Raw genomic sequence first — 17,128 nt, forward strand, 5'->3', positions numbered from 1 at the left:
AAGGAGAGAGGATAAATATTTCCAGTCGTGATGAGTCGATGGAAATGCGACGAAGCATTTCCGTTTTCAAATGTGTTTTTGAGAATCTAAAATAAAAAATTGCTCCCCGCTATTTTGGAAAGAAACAAATTTGTTTTTCTTTTTTTCTTTTTTTTTTACAGATTATCAACGAGTTTCCCGTATCCGCTCATCGGTACGAAGCCATTCTGCAAAACGAATAGGTAAGAAAAAAGGGCGTTGATCCAGTTTAACAGTCGCGCCATTCTTAAACGAGAATAATCAAGCTGTACGCAAGCTGTATATACATACACGTGCGGTTTAATTTACGCGAGAAATATTTCTACATGTGCGCACGTAATTCACGGGCACGAGTATCGGTCACGTGTTCTTGCGGGGGACGCGATTGCGAGGATCGTATTTTAGTTTGCGAGAAAGCGACACGCGTCGTCTCTATTTCGAAATGGCTTATGAGTACGATTTCGGTCGACCAAATGCAGTAGTCCCCCGGAATAATAGCTGGATGGGTAGCGGTAACGGGGAGAGTTGGCCGAATACACTTTAACCAGATTACATACGCTCCGGATTGCGAGAATCGCGCCGTTTTATATACATAAAAACGCGCTATAATTAGAGAAATACTCGAGAACAAGTCCCAAAAGTAAGCCGCTTTACTTCTTATCCGCAGTGATTCTCGGGAAATTATTGGATTTCGCGAAAGGACTTTTACATTATTACAATAATATCCTATTATAATTAATTTATGCATCGGTAACGATTATATATTGATTTGGTCATTTAACAGGCGCGACAACGAGTTTCGTAGAATATAAATATTAATTCATATCCCCATATGTTTAATTGATTCAGTACTGAATAAAATAAATTGAGAAAATGAGATATTAATAAGAATTAATAATCAATATGGTCTTATAATAAGAAATATTAAATTATATTACAGTTTGAGTTATATTATTTGCCATTGTCGTGTCGATAACAAACTTATAATGCATCCATAGAGATAGAAAGAGAGAAAGTGAGGTGCTAAAATATCGGCCAAGTATATTGGATCCGAATAAAGGGATCTAAAGAAAATCTGTTTCCAGCATTAATGGCATTTCTACGTGTGTACCCTCATCCACGAATGAAAGCAGCTCGTTTCGTATCATCGATACCCTCGTGGTATTTATCCCACGCTCATCTTCATGTATTGAGCTCTTTACGAGCAGTCGATCATAAATTTTTCGGAGTGCGTAGTGAAGGGCTATTCCACCAGCTTGTAGAGCCTATAACGATCGAGTTACTCTCCCGCATCCGCGTAAAGTAACTGCTCGCATTACGATTCTCTATCGCTGCCTCTCAAATAGAAGGACGTGGCATCGAGATGTTTGCACTAAGTACAAATGAATACGATAATAAGAACGAGATTAAATAACGAGCCTTTAACTCTTTCATGGTTGCGTTAACCGTTCGGATACCTTATTTACCCAGGGAAAAAGTCAATGGAGGGGCGACCTTCACGGTGCGTAAATCAATTCTCCCTTTCCCTAGAGTGTTACGTGAATAAAGTTGAGAAATAGATTTGAGTAGAATATCTCTAGGAGCGCGCGCGCTCCTTCGACGTTAAATTTTTCTCAGAATACTAGTGCGAATGATCTCTCTCTCTCTTCTTCCGCCAAAGATAAAACGACGAGGGGAGCGCCAGTAGTAGCAGTTTTTTTTTTGAGGAGATGAATAAATGAGTACGACGACCTCGCAAAATAACCCAGGCAGGATCTCCTCTTCCTCTGAACCAGTCGCCCACAGGCGATTTCTCTCACCGTTTCTCCTTGTCTGCCCTGCCTTGCCCGCTTTACACAACGTCAAATATTTCACGAGGCACGCGAGACACCGATTCGCTAAACAGCCAGGCTTTTTGACATATTCCCGGGCGAACGAGGTGTATAATCGTGTCGCGTTAAAAACGAACTTTTGTTGCTTCCGATGCGCGCATTAAACTCGTGTTCCTCCCGACTAAAAAGCTAAACGAAAATGTACAAGCGACCCCTCTCTCCCTCGCAAACGGATCCGCTCGTAACTTCGCTCGTAACCTTCCCTCCGCGGTCGTGACGTCCGTTTCCCTTTTTCCCGCGATCAGTCCAGACGTATTCGGGAAATGGATATCGCGGGAAAGCCAATATAGACACGTTCGTCCAACAGTTAAACCAGTTCTTACCGAGTAATGTTGGTTCGTTCATTCAACAGGCTGAGCCCAGAGCCCTGGGCTAGTCCCGCGCCAGCGGTTCTGGTTCATTGATTTTTACTGCCTTTTCTTCGGGATGAGGCACGCGAGGAAAACGACCGTGCACGCCCGTTTTGTTCCTTGTGCAACGCAATCACATATTCCGCTCGCCTCTGGCGAAAGTAGAAAATGAGAAAAAAAAAAAATAGTCCGAGGAAAATAAATTAAATTTTATTGATTAAATTTTCAACGTAATGTTATTAATTTTAACTCTATACTTTGGAATGTAGCAACGAAAAATGTTACGGGTAGAATGGATACGTTTATTTTTATGTGTCACAAGTTTACGTACGTTTCAATAGTTTTGGGGTAGAATAGAATTCTAGAATACAATATTATCGTATCTTATTTTTATTTTGTTTTTCTTCTCTTTTGTATAGGAAGACATATATATATATACAAAATATATATATATATATATATATATATATAAATTCTTTTTCTATTCTCTATTTTTTATAATTTCCACTCAATCAATCACTTTTCGATGCACGGTTAACCGCCGAATGTCAATCTGTCAATACAAAATTCATCACCGAGCCGAATTTGCACACACGATTCACACGATTGGCAATCAATCAATATTGCAAAAAAGACGATAATGATACTTAAAATATTTCAGTCTAATTTTTTTTTCGTGGTAAGCGTGACAAATTCGAGGTTTGAAAAATTTATTTTTTATATTTTTCACGTTATCTTAAATCTTTGATGCCAAACAAATAATGCGTGATAAAATATGACTGTTCAAAAAACAGCGATTTTGTAAATAATACAAGGGCAATTATGAGCCGATAATTACCTTATTGAATAAATTAACACAAGAATAATCAAAGAGTAAGGATAGAATAAATCCATAATTTGTAATTTTTATTTTAATGTGTAATTAAAGTGAACTTTGTATTTAAAGTGAACTGTATAACTCCCTTAATCTGTATAACTTGAACTTCGCTCTCCTCTCTCTCCCTCTCTAGATAACTTATACTCCAATATTATTCTAATATATTTAAAATGTAGTAAAAAAAATACTACACAAACATTATTCATTGGCTAATAAAATTAGTTAATAACATTAACATTAGCTAATGACATTAATATTAGCTAATATGTTAGACATATAAATTCATATATCACAATTTGTAAAAGATTATTCAAAAATTAACGAGTTAGAGGGAGTATACGTTGACTATTATAACAGAGGAAATTATGTCACTAATCTAAAATGGACATTCAACTTATAAATGACACTGCAAATAGATAGAATACGAGATTACATAACGTATACATATTACGTATACATAAAATAAAACAAGTCTGGAAAAAAAGAAAAAAAATTTGTAATTAGAAATCACATTGAATCGATCATTCATACTTAAATATAGCGGGAAATGGACTTAATTCTGAGTTTAATTCCATTTTCAATAGCCCGATGTAAGCTCACGTATTTCACGGAAAATTGAAAAATACAAGAATGCAGAACTTAATCGAAAAAAGAGAAAGAGAGAGGATTTAGAGGAAGAATAAAGTAGGCGCATAATCTGTAAGATTTACTTTAAATATGAAATGGTATGTCTAAAGCGATTTTACAAATTAGAGATTTACACCTCTTCGGAAATCTTCATTTGCCTAGCGTCAGATTTTCTCGAAATCGTGATATACGAGGTATACAGGAACTTATACTACTGAAGCGGAGACGGCTGGAAGAAGATAGCGCGCGCGTTATTTTACGGAGGTTAAATAAATAAGCGCGTCGACCTCTCATGATCCGGTTGAGAATGGCCTTCGGCCAGTCCCATTTCAGCGGCGGTTTCTGCCCATTGATTTTTGTCCGTTTTCCGTCCGCGTCGGGTGAAACGACACGCCATTACACCACTATGGCAATTACGCGACTACGTTAAGCATTTACTACGTCGGCTTTATTATCATAGCCGGCCGGCGATTTTGCTTTGCATACACATAACCCGCACATGTAACGAGCGCAACGGCAGTAGTAACGCGAGAGTGGACCATTATAAATTCATGCTCCCAATATTGTCAATAAACCATGCCAGATTTTATTCCGAGACTTAATCATTCATTTACGGAATTACAAATACGAATGTTAGCCCCTTTTCCGGAGAGATATATCTCGACAATCGTTTCCTCGCGTAAATCGCAGATTCTTGTACTCCGTCTCAGCTTCTTCGCCTTGTTGATCCACTTTATTTGCATCGGATCATCTTTCCAATTCGCGAGCTGAAGGATCTACCGATGTTTCAAAGCGTCGAAATTCGCGAGGCAGTCGAACGTAATGGTTATAAATATATAAAGACAAATCCGAAAACAGATGCGTTTTATTTAGACAAAAACATTAAAATAGAATTTCTTGCTATATAAAATTCTAATTTGGTGTATTAAGAGTGATGACAGATTATTTGATAAAAATTATTCATTAGAATTTTAATAATTTTTCATAATAATTTTTTATTATTGTTTCATAATAATCTTCTTGAGTAATATAATTATATATATACATTATATCTAAATATAAAGTTTGATTTAATTTCCGATTTTGAACATACGAGCGAACTTTGCGACGCTAGGATTAAAAATTCTAAAAATGACGGTATATTTCATCTCGCAAAACTGCATCCAATTGTTTGACGTTTCTTAATGCAGTATATAATAGAAATGCTGCTTCCTAGCTATTACATTTCTTATGCGCAAACAAAATATAACGAATTCTGTCGAGGAAAATGGAAATTCCAGAAGTTTTTCCGTATTTCTATTCCTGCAGGGCAACAGGATTTAATAGAACTGTTTTCGGCATGAGTCTAGCTTTATGAAACTATAACTATCAACGGCAAATCGAAAGTTGTTACGTAAAATGATTTTAGAAAAAAATATCGGAAACATTTTTCGTAAATCAGATATCATACAAAAAGGTTTTATTTTGTAAAATATTTCCGCTGTGTATACATATGGGAGAGAAACCAGTTTTAGAAATCACTTCCGTATTTTGTATAACTAGCACTCGTACATGAACGGTATGTGCACAAGAATGAATTAAACCAAAAGATAAAAAGAAAAGAAGAAATGTAATGAATTATGTACATATTGCCGGGTATCGGACACGTAGAACTTTGCATTTTAAAAGTTAATTCACTCGAAACTGCATCACTTGGTAGGTAATTTTTCCATAACGCGATCCGTTAAATTCGTTACGAATACTTGGTAAAAGTTGCAATCACTTGGCGGGGCGCGCGAAGTAATATGTAAATTTATATAACCTGTATCTATAACCAAATAACACACCTTCGTGCAGTGCGATGGCGATGAGGTAGCGTAGAGGTAGCGAGCCGTAGGAATTTTCAATGCTAATTTTCAACATAGCTGCCTGTTTCGCGGTCGTTGCCACGTTCGACAAAAACCGTACTCCGGGACATTGTGCAAATACAGGTGATCCTTTCCCCCTCCTCCTCCTCCTCCTCCTCCTCCTCCTCCTCCTCCTCCTCCCGGTCTCTGCGTTCGATTAAGAAGCGAAACAATGCCCGAATATTGGCTTTGTATTCCTCATTATTCCTGACGTATCGAGCTTCCCTCCTATCCCTCCCCCACGATTCAAGAGCTCGTGTATTATTACACGCCTCGAATTTAGGTCGAATCTAGGGAACACCGATCGAAAAATCTCCGTCTGTCATTCGCGTGCGCCGGTATTTTTTGTTTTACTGATATTATTTTAACATGACTGACTGACTGACTGACTTTGGAGAGAGAGAGAGAGGGAGGAGGGGAAAAGAGAGGAAGAGAAAGAAAGAGTAAGCCGCAAAGCAGATTATCTCGGGGCCAAAATTTTTTTATTTTTCGTTTCTCTTTTTCGTACCCTCATTCCTTTTTTTTTATTTCTTTTTATTTTTATTTATACGGCGCCGTGTAACATTGTAGTTCGTGTAGACGCGCCGTGTTCCTTGCGGCGGAAAATCTTTCAAGGGAAACCGAGAGACGCGTCGAGAGAGAGGCGAGGATTAAAATTAGCGAAAGAAAATCGTGAATGTTTCGTTTAAGCGCGACTGACGATACATTTTGAGAAGGGGGAAAAAAAAAACATAAGAGAGCTTATTTTTCGTAAAATACGCAAATCGAAAGAAATTTTTGATTGTACCATCGCAGTCTCTTGCTAAGAAAAGGAGACGGGGGTGCGTATTTGAAAATATAAAAGAAGGGAGAAGAGAGAGAGAGAGGGGGAGAGAGAGAGAGAGAGACTGTGTCCCCTCACGCGCGATATTACGTCAATCGGATTATTATCGCGATAAAAACAAAACTCCTTTTGCAGGCAGTTTCTGTCCGATGCCCGTTTGTCCGTAAAAAACTCCGTGATATAAAAATATTTCAAGCAACACCGTACTGAATTAAATCGACTGTAAGTAATTACACTACCGGGGATACGCTAGAACGCAATTCTCCGCAAGAGGTACGTATTATTTCGCTGATAAGACCACTTTATTTTTGTTCCTGTCGCTCTTATTTTGTACACTCGTTCGACGGATCATTTTTTTTTTTTTTTTTTAATCCGTAATTATATACGTAGTTCTCGTCGTGGACAATTTTCATGCTCGTTATGCACGCGTATATCGTGCAAGTTTAATTGATATAAAAATCAAAACAAGCTCTTCTCTGAAAAAATAACATTCGCCGCGAGCGAGAATATATAGAGAGAGTTACAAAAATCTTGACCCCCATTTGAATAGATGGCAAGATTTTCGAACAAGTTTCCTCGAGGAAAGTTTATTCAAACGAGCACGGTTGATATGTGAAATGCATGTCATTTTAAAAGAATGTTTCTTTCACGAAAGAGCGTAGAATTTTCCGTAGCAAGAGAGAGAGAGAGAGAGAGAGCTCCTCTCGCGCGCACGGCGCGAAGGAGGTCACGTCATTACTGTTATCAGTGGGGCTGCGGTGAAGCAGCGTCTATCAAATTTACGCATCCGTCTCTATCTGACTGTGTTCCGCTATTACAGCAAACGATGCATTCAAAGGAACTAAACGAGTTACATTTCCGGCCTCGCGATATTCGAAATATTTGGCGGGGCGCACGTGGTTCATTAAATAGAGTATCTCTAAGTCTGCCATCACGTGGTATGGTTTACCGCCGTGAAAGAGGAGGAGAGCGAACCGACGAAGCGGCTAAAGTTAAAAGGAGAACGAGATCGAGAATAGCATTCGCGCGCGACGAGGGGAAAAGAGAGAGAGAGAGAGAGAGAGAGAGAGAGAGAGAGAGAAAGAGTATTCGCGGCGTTCGTGCAAACGCGCTAGCGCCTAGAGCGCTATAACGTTTTCTAGGGTAGGCGAAATGGTAGTGGCGGTGCTGTGTCAAACGGGGGATGGTCGGAGAGACGGAAGGGGTAATAGGAGACCGGGTGAAAGGTGGGGTTGCCGCTCGATACCACTGCGGCACGGCCAAAGTCGAAGCTATACCACGAATCCCTCCGCTCCGCTCTCCCTCACTCACTCTGTCTCTCTTCCGCCCTTCCTCGCTTCTGTCATCTCTCGCTCGCTCCTACGTAACCCTGTTACTCCCGCCCCCGCTTTGCTTCCTCCCTCGTCTTCTGGTACGTGCGCGCTATAGAAAACGGCCTACAGCCTTTGCCCGGTATCTATCCCCGAAATCTACCCCGAGAGCGACCCTCGAACTCCGTCGTCTCTCCTCTCACGCGCTCGCTCATCCAACCTATCCCTGAGAATCCCTCGAGGGGGATCTACTGACTGCGCGGCTCTTTAAACAACGAGACACCTTTCCCTCGACTACGTCTCAATTCTCGCCCGGAAGAAGATCCCTCTCCCCCCCCCTCCCTGGCTCCCTCCTCTCCCCTCGGATCCGCCGCGTCGTTTTTCCAGGCTAGTTCAGTTGCGCGCGCGCGCGCGCAACCGTCATCGGCCGGTTCTCTCGATCTACCTGTTTCTCATCCCTGTCTCGTCATCCGGCGCCTATGTTCTTCCTCCTCTCTCGCGATTTCCGCACCATGACCTTTCTACCTCCATCCATCGGCGAGATCGATCTCCGTTAAACCTATAAAAGAACGGCTCCATTAACAAGGATCGCGCCACTCTGCTATATTTGTGTAGGATAAATTTATGCAAGTTAAAGGGGAGACGTGAAATGGATCGCAAAATTGATCCGCGAATTATTTTAAATAAGTCGGATAATTTCTGTCAACTAATATTCTTGCACGCGATCACACATACAGCCTTTTTCTCGATGGTAAAACAATTTCGCTAAGAGCTACGATATTCTAAATATCAATTTATTCGATTAAATTGCTTTCTTTCTCTGTGAGGTAAAGCCCAGCATTATGGATAAATTTTAATTTAGTCCCTAAAATAGTTTCCTCGTCACCCCTATATAGAAACAAGATACGCTATTATTATATTTATTCCTTAATTAGATATTTGAACGATCATCGCAGCAACATAACGTATAAGAATAGATTTGATTAAATATATTGAAACTCTTGGCATATTATATTCGGCGTTTCGCGTGAACTGTTAAAAATAAACTCTAGTATGCTCTTGTAAACTTTTTTACAAATATTCATCAAAATTCGATACCAACAATCTATTAGATGAAGAATTAAAAATAAATGCTCAATTTGCTGTGTGGCGTATTATTGTATATTAAGGAATATTTATTTTTTTTTTTTTTTTTCGCCAATGTGATCGATTTAATCGATTGATTTATAAAATTTTTGAATTAAAAAATAAGGGAGGTTTGTCGGCAAGCTGTAAAACACCGAGAGAACGGGCACGACCTCTGACACGACCTATATACTCCCCCCCCCCTCCCTCCCTCCCTCAATCATCTTGATCAGTCTCGTTTCGGAGTGTATGCTACTCTCGCGGATCGAATCTCCCGATGCAAATTAAGTATAGTCTCTACGGTGTTACCGTATTAAATTGAATATGTTAAGCATAGCGACAGCTGTGTATCAAAGTCCCATGGCGAGGTACGTCGCGCCGCGATATTCGGTCCTCAGGGTAGCGAACGCTGTTTTCTTACATGAGGCGGGAAACGCTACGATCATATACACGTTGCACCTTATTTCTATTACATGACGGAAAATATAAAATACGGGGAAACCCCATACGTGTTGAATCATCGTAAGACTTTTGGACAAATACAAGAGTACAATGTACATGTTGAATTTATAATGATAATAGAGAAGTAGTGCTTCGTAGTTTTTATACGAAGTATAAATAACGACGATGTGTCTCAGCGAGAGAAGTTATCTGTTTCGAAATATGATGCGAGGAAAAATTGCAAGCGACGATGCAATTTTTGCTTTCATAATCTAATTGAGCAATGTGACGGATTAGAAGTCCTGATCGATTTCGAATTTAATTTAAGAAACTTTCGGTCTAAAGGAGCTTGACAAAATGCAACATTAAGATCGCATTCGTATCCGTAAAACGTGAGCGATACACACTCTTGACATTCCAGAGTAGCGGGCCTATACGTGTCAAGGTACAAGATCTAGATCTTAAAGTCGTTAGATTTAGATAAAAGCGCGATGTGAAATGTATATTCGAGCAATAAATCAGCTTTCTCATTTTTGATTGCCTTTAGTAAAGATGACGTCGAGTTAATTTCTCGATATTTTTACATTATATCGAATACATAAATTCATTCGCTACCCGATTTGGCGCGTTAAATTGACTTTGCTAAGCACGCCCCAGCTGCTAAGGTACAAATCCCTAACCAGAGTGTAATAACTGGCGATATTTAACCCCTCTCGAGGTACACCGAGTCCTGCATTCTTACACGAAGTACTATAAACGCGATGCTTACAAAGCTCTCTAGATTATAATCCAAGATTTGCATGGAAAACTTCATGATCGTGCGAAAAAGGGTATGTAAATTAATATATTTACTTTGGGAGAAAGAGATCGGCGATTACGCTCGGCAGAGGACAAAGTGCAAGAACCTGATATAATCCGGCGCAATTAACTGGCGACAGAACTTTTCTTATCTATCAACGTCATGCATAAATGTCTTTATTACCGCGGCATGTCGTCCTCCTCCTCCTCCTCCTCCTCCCCTCCCCCTAGGCATGCCCTATGAGTTTGCGTACAATAATTGAGCTTTATATTGCTGCGTCAACGGCAGATAATATCCATCAATACGGATATGGAGAAAAGCCGATATCGGATATAACAGAAAAGCGATAATAATAATAGATGGAGAAAAGAATTTAATACGAGATTTGATAGGAGGAAGGAAAGCGGGGGAAAAAAAAAATAAATAATTCTTTTAATAAGATAAAAGCAGAAGCGAATTTTGCAGCGCTTTCATTTTTGCAAACAAACGCGTTTGTAAATATTGTAAAACCACTTTTCTACCATATGACGTGGAAACTGTATGAAAATTATGTTGTAATTTTCACGTTTCTGGACCGCAAAATTTGCACTGAATTATATAAACGCGGAACATTATGGCCAGTGACGTAACTAGGTGAACGCGTATACGGTTCAATCAGCGCTTAAGTGCACTTTTCCTCCTCCCTCTTTCTCCCTTCTTCCTATTAAACACATCTCTTTTTTTCGAAATATGAGCGCGGTACAGGTTCATTAGATTCATAAAAAAAAAAGAATCAGGCTTCTAGTGAATCAATGAATTGTAGATAAATTAAGGGGTAAACTCGAAATTGGTTAAACTAAATATTTTGAAAAATATATAAATTTTGTAATATTCTTCAATGAAAAAATATTTAAAGATTATTGTTTAAAATTATTATCTCGACATCTTATTTTAACGATTGTAAAAAGCTCGGAAATGTTCTCACGTTTGCGAGAATGCAATACTGCTCTAGTTGCAGGGCATAGTTCATTGATTAATCTATAAGCTCGAATTTCTTTCTTAACATTGTTGCAACATCGTATCGCGTAGCAATATTTATGCCAGCGAGAACTCGCAAGCGCGATACAAGAATACCAGTTAATATTTTTCTCGTAAATCGCGTAAATGTCAGGAAGATCTTAAACAACTTGAAAACATGACAGAGGTGATCGTATGGAACAAAATATGTGGCGGATATAATATTCAGAGGATAAATAAGAAGAAATAATAAAGTACTCCCAGGTTGAATAAAGAGAGAGATTAATAGTTTTTAGCAGTGGAGAATTGCGAGGCAGTTCCGACGTTACGAGAACTGCGCTTCTTATAGACAATGCGAGTAAATGTACGAAGAGACGAGAGAAAGATCTGCAAAAATATATCGCCTCTAATATTATTCTCTAATATGTATGTATTTTTTTTTTTTTTTTTTTTTTTTTTTTTAATTTATACACGACATTTTTATTTAACGGATATCAAACGCATGCCATGCGGAAGCTCGGCAATTTATTATCGCGCGCGCATATAGCACAGTATAAATAATGTGGAATTTATTTGAAAATTGATTGAAATGAACGAAACGTTCAAAACAACGTTTCGTTTATTATCGAATCTTTATTCTATCAACTAATCGAAAATACTGATGGCGAGATATGATTGCATTGAGGTCTGACGAATTAAAAATTAATCATTTAAATATAATATTTAAAAAAAAAAAAAAATGTAATATCAATGTAATTCGATGAGATCGATATGCGATGGCCGAAGGCCATCAGGACATTTCTCCAAATGTAGATTATTTCGTTATTTCTTTGCGATAATATTGTTCATCGTGTGAATGTATAAAATCTGAAATATTTGAACGGTACAAAGTTACGCGAATTACGCGACGCATTATTCAACCTCATCCAACTTGCAGCTATTTACGAAAGCGGTTTCCCATCGACTATCATCGATAAAAATTCACTATGAGTAATTAATATCTCGCGATTCCTCGTTAATCCGCGAACATGAGCCGTCTATACGATTGGTAAAGCGTGGGACAATTTTCGAACAATCCCCTGTAAAGGACAAGAAAGAAAACAATGTTCAGTGACCGAGTACGAGAATGAGCGAAAAACGGTAGTTAAATAATGGTGCATCCGCCATCCCGTGTTTCGTTCCGGATTCGCTTTTTTTCCACCGTTACGCGAGAAAGCGAGTTTTTCCATATTAAAATTTCTGTCATCGAGATTTTTGTAAATTTTACAATTTACATATAAAATTCAAGGATTTTATTTAAAATTTCCGATATGTGAATTTTGCATACGTTTCCCCCCCCCCCCCCTTGTAATGGGTTTTATGGGAAAAGTTATATCTCCTCTGTGATCCATCCCCAAGAATATATAAATACACTATATATATATATATATATGTATATATAAACGCAGTTATATCAATATCAGAAAGGATTAAATATGATATAATCACGCTCAAACACGCACAGCGTTAAAGGATTAATGTCGGAAGAGAACCGAGTTTCCATTAACAATTTAATTATTTTTATACGGTAAATTAATCAACAGGTATTACCGTAGTTATCTAAATAGGTTTGACCTATTATTTAGATGATTTTCATTTCGCGAATGTTACTTTCTCCTTAATTATTTCTCACAAAACGGATCTTATTGAGATTATGATATTATATATTAATTATAATTAAGGCGTATTAAAATGATTTCATCAACGATGGATCTCTGGCAAATGCATCTGCGTTGTTGTAAATTTTAAATTCATTTCATAACTGCTGTCAAATTTAAAAATACTCTTACGCTTGTACGTGATATGGATTGATAGAAGGAGAAGAGGCTCGAGTATATTTTACATTATATTGATTCAAAGAAATTAGCAAAAGATCAGTTTATATGAATAAAAATAGGGTGAAAGGTATTCGTCGATATTTTCTCACAATTGTTTTTCCTCCTTTTCAAGAGTGACAGTTCACGATTAATCATTAATTATTAAAGACTTTGAAATAATATAGATAATGAATCACGTGACGGCAATAATTTATTAAAACGATGGGGAAATTTACGGAAGCAGTCGGTCAATGGATCTCGCGGTCTTTGTAGGAGATCTTTTCCACCTCGTACTGTAAATATTTCTCGCTGATTGCCATTGTTCGAGTTTGTTCGACTTGGACCGGAGGGGTTCTAGGTGAAAGAGACGCGAGAATGGTCGGAACACGGGGAAGAATACAGAACGATAAGTTTTTTTTTTTTTTTTTATGAAACTTCCGTCGGGATGCCTTGGGGGAGCGCGAAACTAAAGAATATCCTTGTCGATCTTCGAAGTGCGGAGAACGAGAAAGTTCCGCCGATACCGTCGTTATATTTTCTTCTATCTCTCCGGAGTTTCCATGATTCTCTCCTTACCTTCCGCGTCTCGTTACCGAGTTGCGAGATATTATTTCGTCAAGACGTCGAAATATAAATCGCGGTCAAAAGTCTGCATTTTCAAATTAAACTCTTCTCGCGCCACAGCTCCTCTCCTTCTTTCATGAGTCCTTAGTTATAGGGACAAAGATTTCTTTCGACGGACGTGTCGAAAGCGATATGTTCACGAATGAGACGTGCGACACGTGGCCGCCATCGAGCGTAATGTCAAAACGCAGTCACGGCGTAAACTCGAGGTTGAATAGGATATTACATTTTTTTTTTTTTCTCCGGAAAGAATATATTTCCGCGGAAACGCAGTGTATACAATATATACGTGTGTATGTGTATATGTTTGTATGTGCGTTATGTATATACAAGGGAAATGCAAGGGTAGCAAGAAAGATTCTCGCAATTTGCATAATTTATTAAGTATCAAGGGGGGGAATCACTCTTATATCATCCGCGAAAAATGAGAAAGCCGAGGAACGACAGGATGAAAAATCGTCAGTACACAGAATTATCTTTTCTCACACTTTTGGGGTCCGCAGAATCTCATCTCGTGCTTTTTCTTGAAACTCATCCTACGTAGCAAATAGCAAGGTACTTAAGAACATTAGCGATGCATGAGAGCTCAGCTTGGCGAAGATATTTAAATAAAGCTCGTGTAACCCGTCAAACACACCGACAACGTAAACTGACGAGGTTAATCAATAACATATCCTCGCTTCAGTTTTTTTAACAAGAGATTCAGGAGTCTATTTGAGAGAGAATCAGAGAATATCGTTCGACTTTATCATTATAAGAATATATTTTAAAAGTAGGGAGGAAACTCTTGACGTGTCCGTTTTTCGAGATTAGGCGCTCTTACATTAGTTGGAGAACCGTCACTTTGCCGTCACGTAAGGGAGAAAGCATCCCTGGAAGAATCGTGTCGCTCTACTCACGCGTCAAGTTCTTTGCGTCTCAATGTCTGCCATCTCTATCGGATCGAGAGCCAGCGAAATCCAACCGCGTATATCATACGACCTAATTTGCTGTCGCGGCAGGCGGACCCGACCTCAATCGAAAATCGATCAAATTCAGTACCACTGTCCCAACTTTTTCCAGCAGCCACACGAAAACGCATCTTACTGCCGTCGCGACGTACACGCGTATGAAAAAGAAAAAAGAGAGAGGAGGCTCATATCCGTCGCTTGAACCGTCTGCTAAATTGCATGCCGAATAAAAAGTCGCGATTATCTCGAGCGAAAACGGATTTTTACGAGAAGACCTATTAACGAGATTTTCAGTTGCGCTAGAAAAACTCGCACGAGCGGGAAAGAATTAACAACGTTGACAGTGTCAAACGCGCGGTAACTCGCTGATGCAACATTTTTTTTTTTTTTTTTTTTTGGTGCGTACGCAAATCCGGGTTAAAAGCAGTGTACCGGTTAAACTTACACCGAAGCAAGCTTCGAACACGAGCGAGAAAAAAAGGAAAAAAAAAAAGGGCAAAGCTAGCTTGGTCAAGAGGCAGAAACGGAGACGGTACTTTCGTAGTACTTAACTTATTCTAGCGAGCGTTTCGTGATTCGCGCGGAGAATGTTTCATAGCGGGATTTGCAGGAAGAGAAACGGCGCAGTTTCGTACGGCGCGATTTAAACGTCAAGGTTTCCTGAAGAATATAGAATAAAAAATCGATAAAGCAACGAACTGCGAACAACGCTTTCGAGAACGTGTACCAAAGTTTGAAGCGCGTTCACCTCGTCTAGTGAAATTTATATTAAAGATATGTCAGAAATGTGACAAGTATAGAAATAATAGATTTCTCTGATGAATCTAAAAATTTGAGTATTGACTTCTATTTTCTTGTTAAAAATACAAATAAATAAAGGAAATAAAAAATCTAAAATGTCAGAATATATTATTTTATTTTCTCCATATGGGACACATTCGAAATAATCTTTCTCTCGATTCCATCCGGCTTTCCATCCATTCTATTCGTATCATAAATCTATAGATTCATAGTTTTATAAACTCATAAATTTTTCGAAAATATAGATCAACAGCTTTACAGGTGCACACTACGGATACGTGGATAGAAGGCTGAAACGAAAATACTTTGTATATATATCGCGTGTTAAATATATAACAAAATATCTTGAATCAATTGAATTATTGATTAATACACGTTTTTTCTACCGTTACTTGCTCCTTTCACGCGTTAGTAAACATAAATTAACAGGTACGAATGAAAATTGAGGATATAAATTATGAGATGAGAAATGAGAGTCGAAGATTGAGAGCTGAGCGTTAAGGATTGAGGGTTGAAGGTTAAGAGTTAAAGATTGAGGGCTAAAGCTGAAGCTGAGAGTTGAGACTTGAGGATTGAAGGTTGAGAACTCAGGGCTGATGGTTGCGAATCGAGAAAGAGGGGGGGAGAGAGAGAGAGAGAGAGAGAGAGAGAGAGATTTATAGCCAAGAGTTGAAAGTTGAGAGTTAAAATTTGGGGGTTGGCAGTTGGATGGCTGAGAGAGAAGAGAAGAGAAGAGTCGAGATGACTTGAGAAAAGAATTATTAAAGAAGATATATATTTTTGCGTAGAAAATTTTTTTTTTTTTTTTAGATAGGATCTATTATTATTTTTCAAAATGTTATCCGATTCTGATAAAGAGACACGATAGCATTTCTCGCACAGCGCTGATAATCCACATGCTTGAAATGTTTATCTCTTTTTCAGCCCACTGTAGAAATAATTCTGTTTGATTAAGGATTAACGCGAGTTTACCGCTTGAATTAATGATCTTTTATTCCCTTTTAGTCCCTTCGTTATTCTTATTTCACGTATTCTTAATCGCTTCTACACGACGACGATCCCCTTAAATGTCGAATGACGTTCAACGCATTTTCGCGCGCGCCTCAAAATAACTCAGGCAAATGCATTTTCGAAACCGTTTGACAAATAAACAAACAAAGAAAAAAATCCGGTTAAATCTCTAAAAATATCGGAATATTTATTATTCGCGGGTGCGACCGTTACGCACTCGAAATATTCATTCCAGCAAGAGATACGTCCGGTATTTGCCGTAAATATTTTCCGCGGGATATAGCAATGCATATTTGCGCGGGTGTATCCGCGAGTATTCGCGAGATGCTCGACGTAATAACGTAAACCGCGCATATGTTTTGTTCGATTCGACGAGCACATGTACGTATAACGCGTACGGATACGCTTTTACAATTTCTATCGTTCGTAGTTCAAAGTACGCGCGCCGAGAAACTTCCTGTAATATTCCAAGTCTCTAACGAAAATCTCTGGCGACGCTTCGAGTAAAGCTTCGCACGCCCATTGAATCGTAACCGGTTGCAGGGCGCATCTCTTTTTCTCAGAACCGACCGTGCGTTTTCCTTGACGTTCAACCCCTTTGCGCTATATTCGTTTCCCTCTTAATGTTTCGCTTTTGCGCTGTAAATGAAATCTCCGTGCCGGGGAGAGCAATGTTGAGCTTCAGGGAGAGGAAGAGAGAGAGAGAGAGCATCTCGAATATTTCCGTTGTGTTTAAAATGCATCGTACGAAATTGGTGTCGTC

At 38.7% G+C, this 17,128-nt stretch overlaps 2 protein-coding genes across 5 annotated transcripts in view; one reads left to right on the plus strand and one right to left on the minus strand.

Annotated features, from left to right (window-relative positions):
* LOC138938506 (uncharacterized) overlaps window positions 1-17,128 on the minus strand; it is a 184,584-nt gene that overhangs the window by 104,583 nt on the left and 62,873 nt on the right. The window contains exon 2 of the transcript XR_011447716.1: window positions 8,208-8,321. The gene's annotated coding sequence lies outside the window, so the exon portion shown is untranslated. The remainder of the gene's footprint in view (window positions 1-8,207; window positions 8,322-17,128) is intronic.
* Window positions 1-17,128, plus strand: part of LOC138938501 (irregular chiasm C-roughest protein) — a 124,245-nt gene that overhangs the window by 36,031 nt on the left and 71,086 nt on the right. For 3 of the 4 annotated variants that reach the window (XM_070305531.1, XM_070305534.1, XM_070305532.1), the window contains exon 2: window positions 162-221. The exons of the other annotated variant lie outside the window; for it this stretch is intronic. In XM_070305531.1, the coding sequence (XP_070161632.1) occupies window positions 162-221 (60 nt within the window). The remainder of the gene's footprint in view (window positions 1-161; window positions 222-17,128) is intronic. 4 annotated transcript variants of the gene reach the window in all.

The sequence above is a fragment of the Polyergus mexicanus genome, unplaced genomic scaffold (assembly GCF_030449975.1).
Source record: "Polyergus mexicanus isolate NDT 795.1 unplaced genomic scaffold, iyPolMexi1.0 SCAF_13, whole genome shotgun sequence".
NCBI classification, from domain to species: Eukaryota; Metazoa; Arthropoda; class Insecta; order Hymenoptera; family Formicidae; genus Polyergus; species Polyergus mexicanus.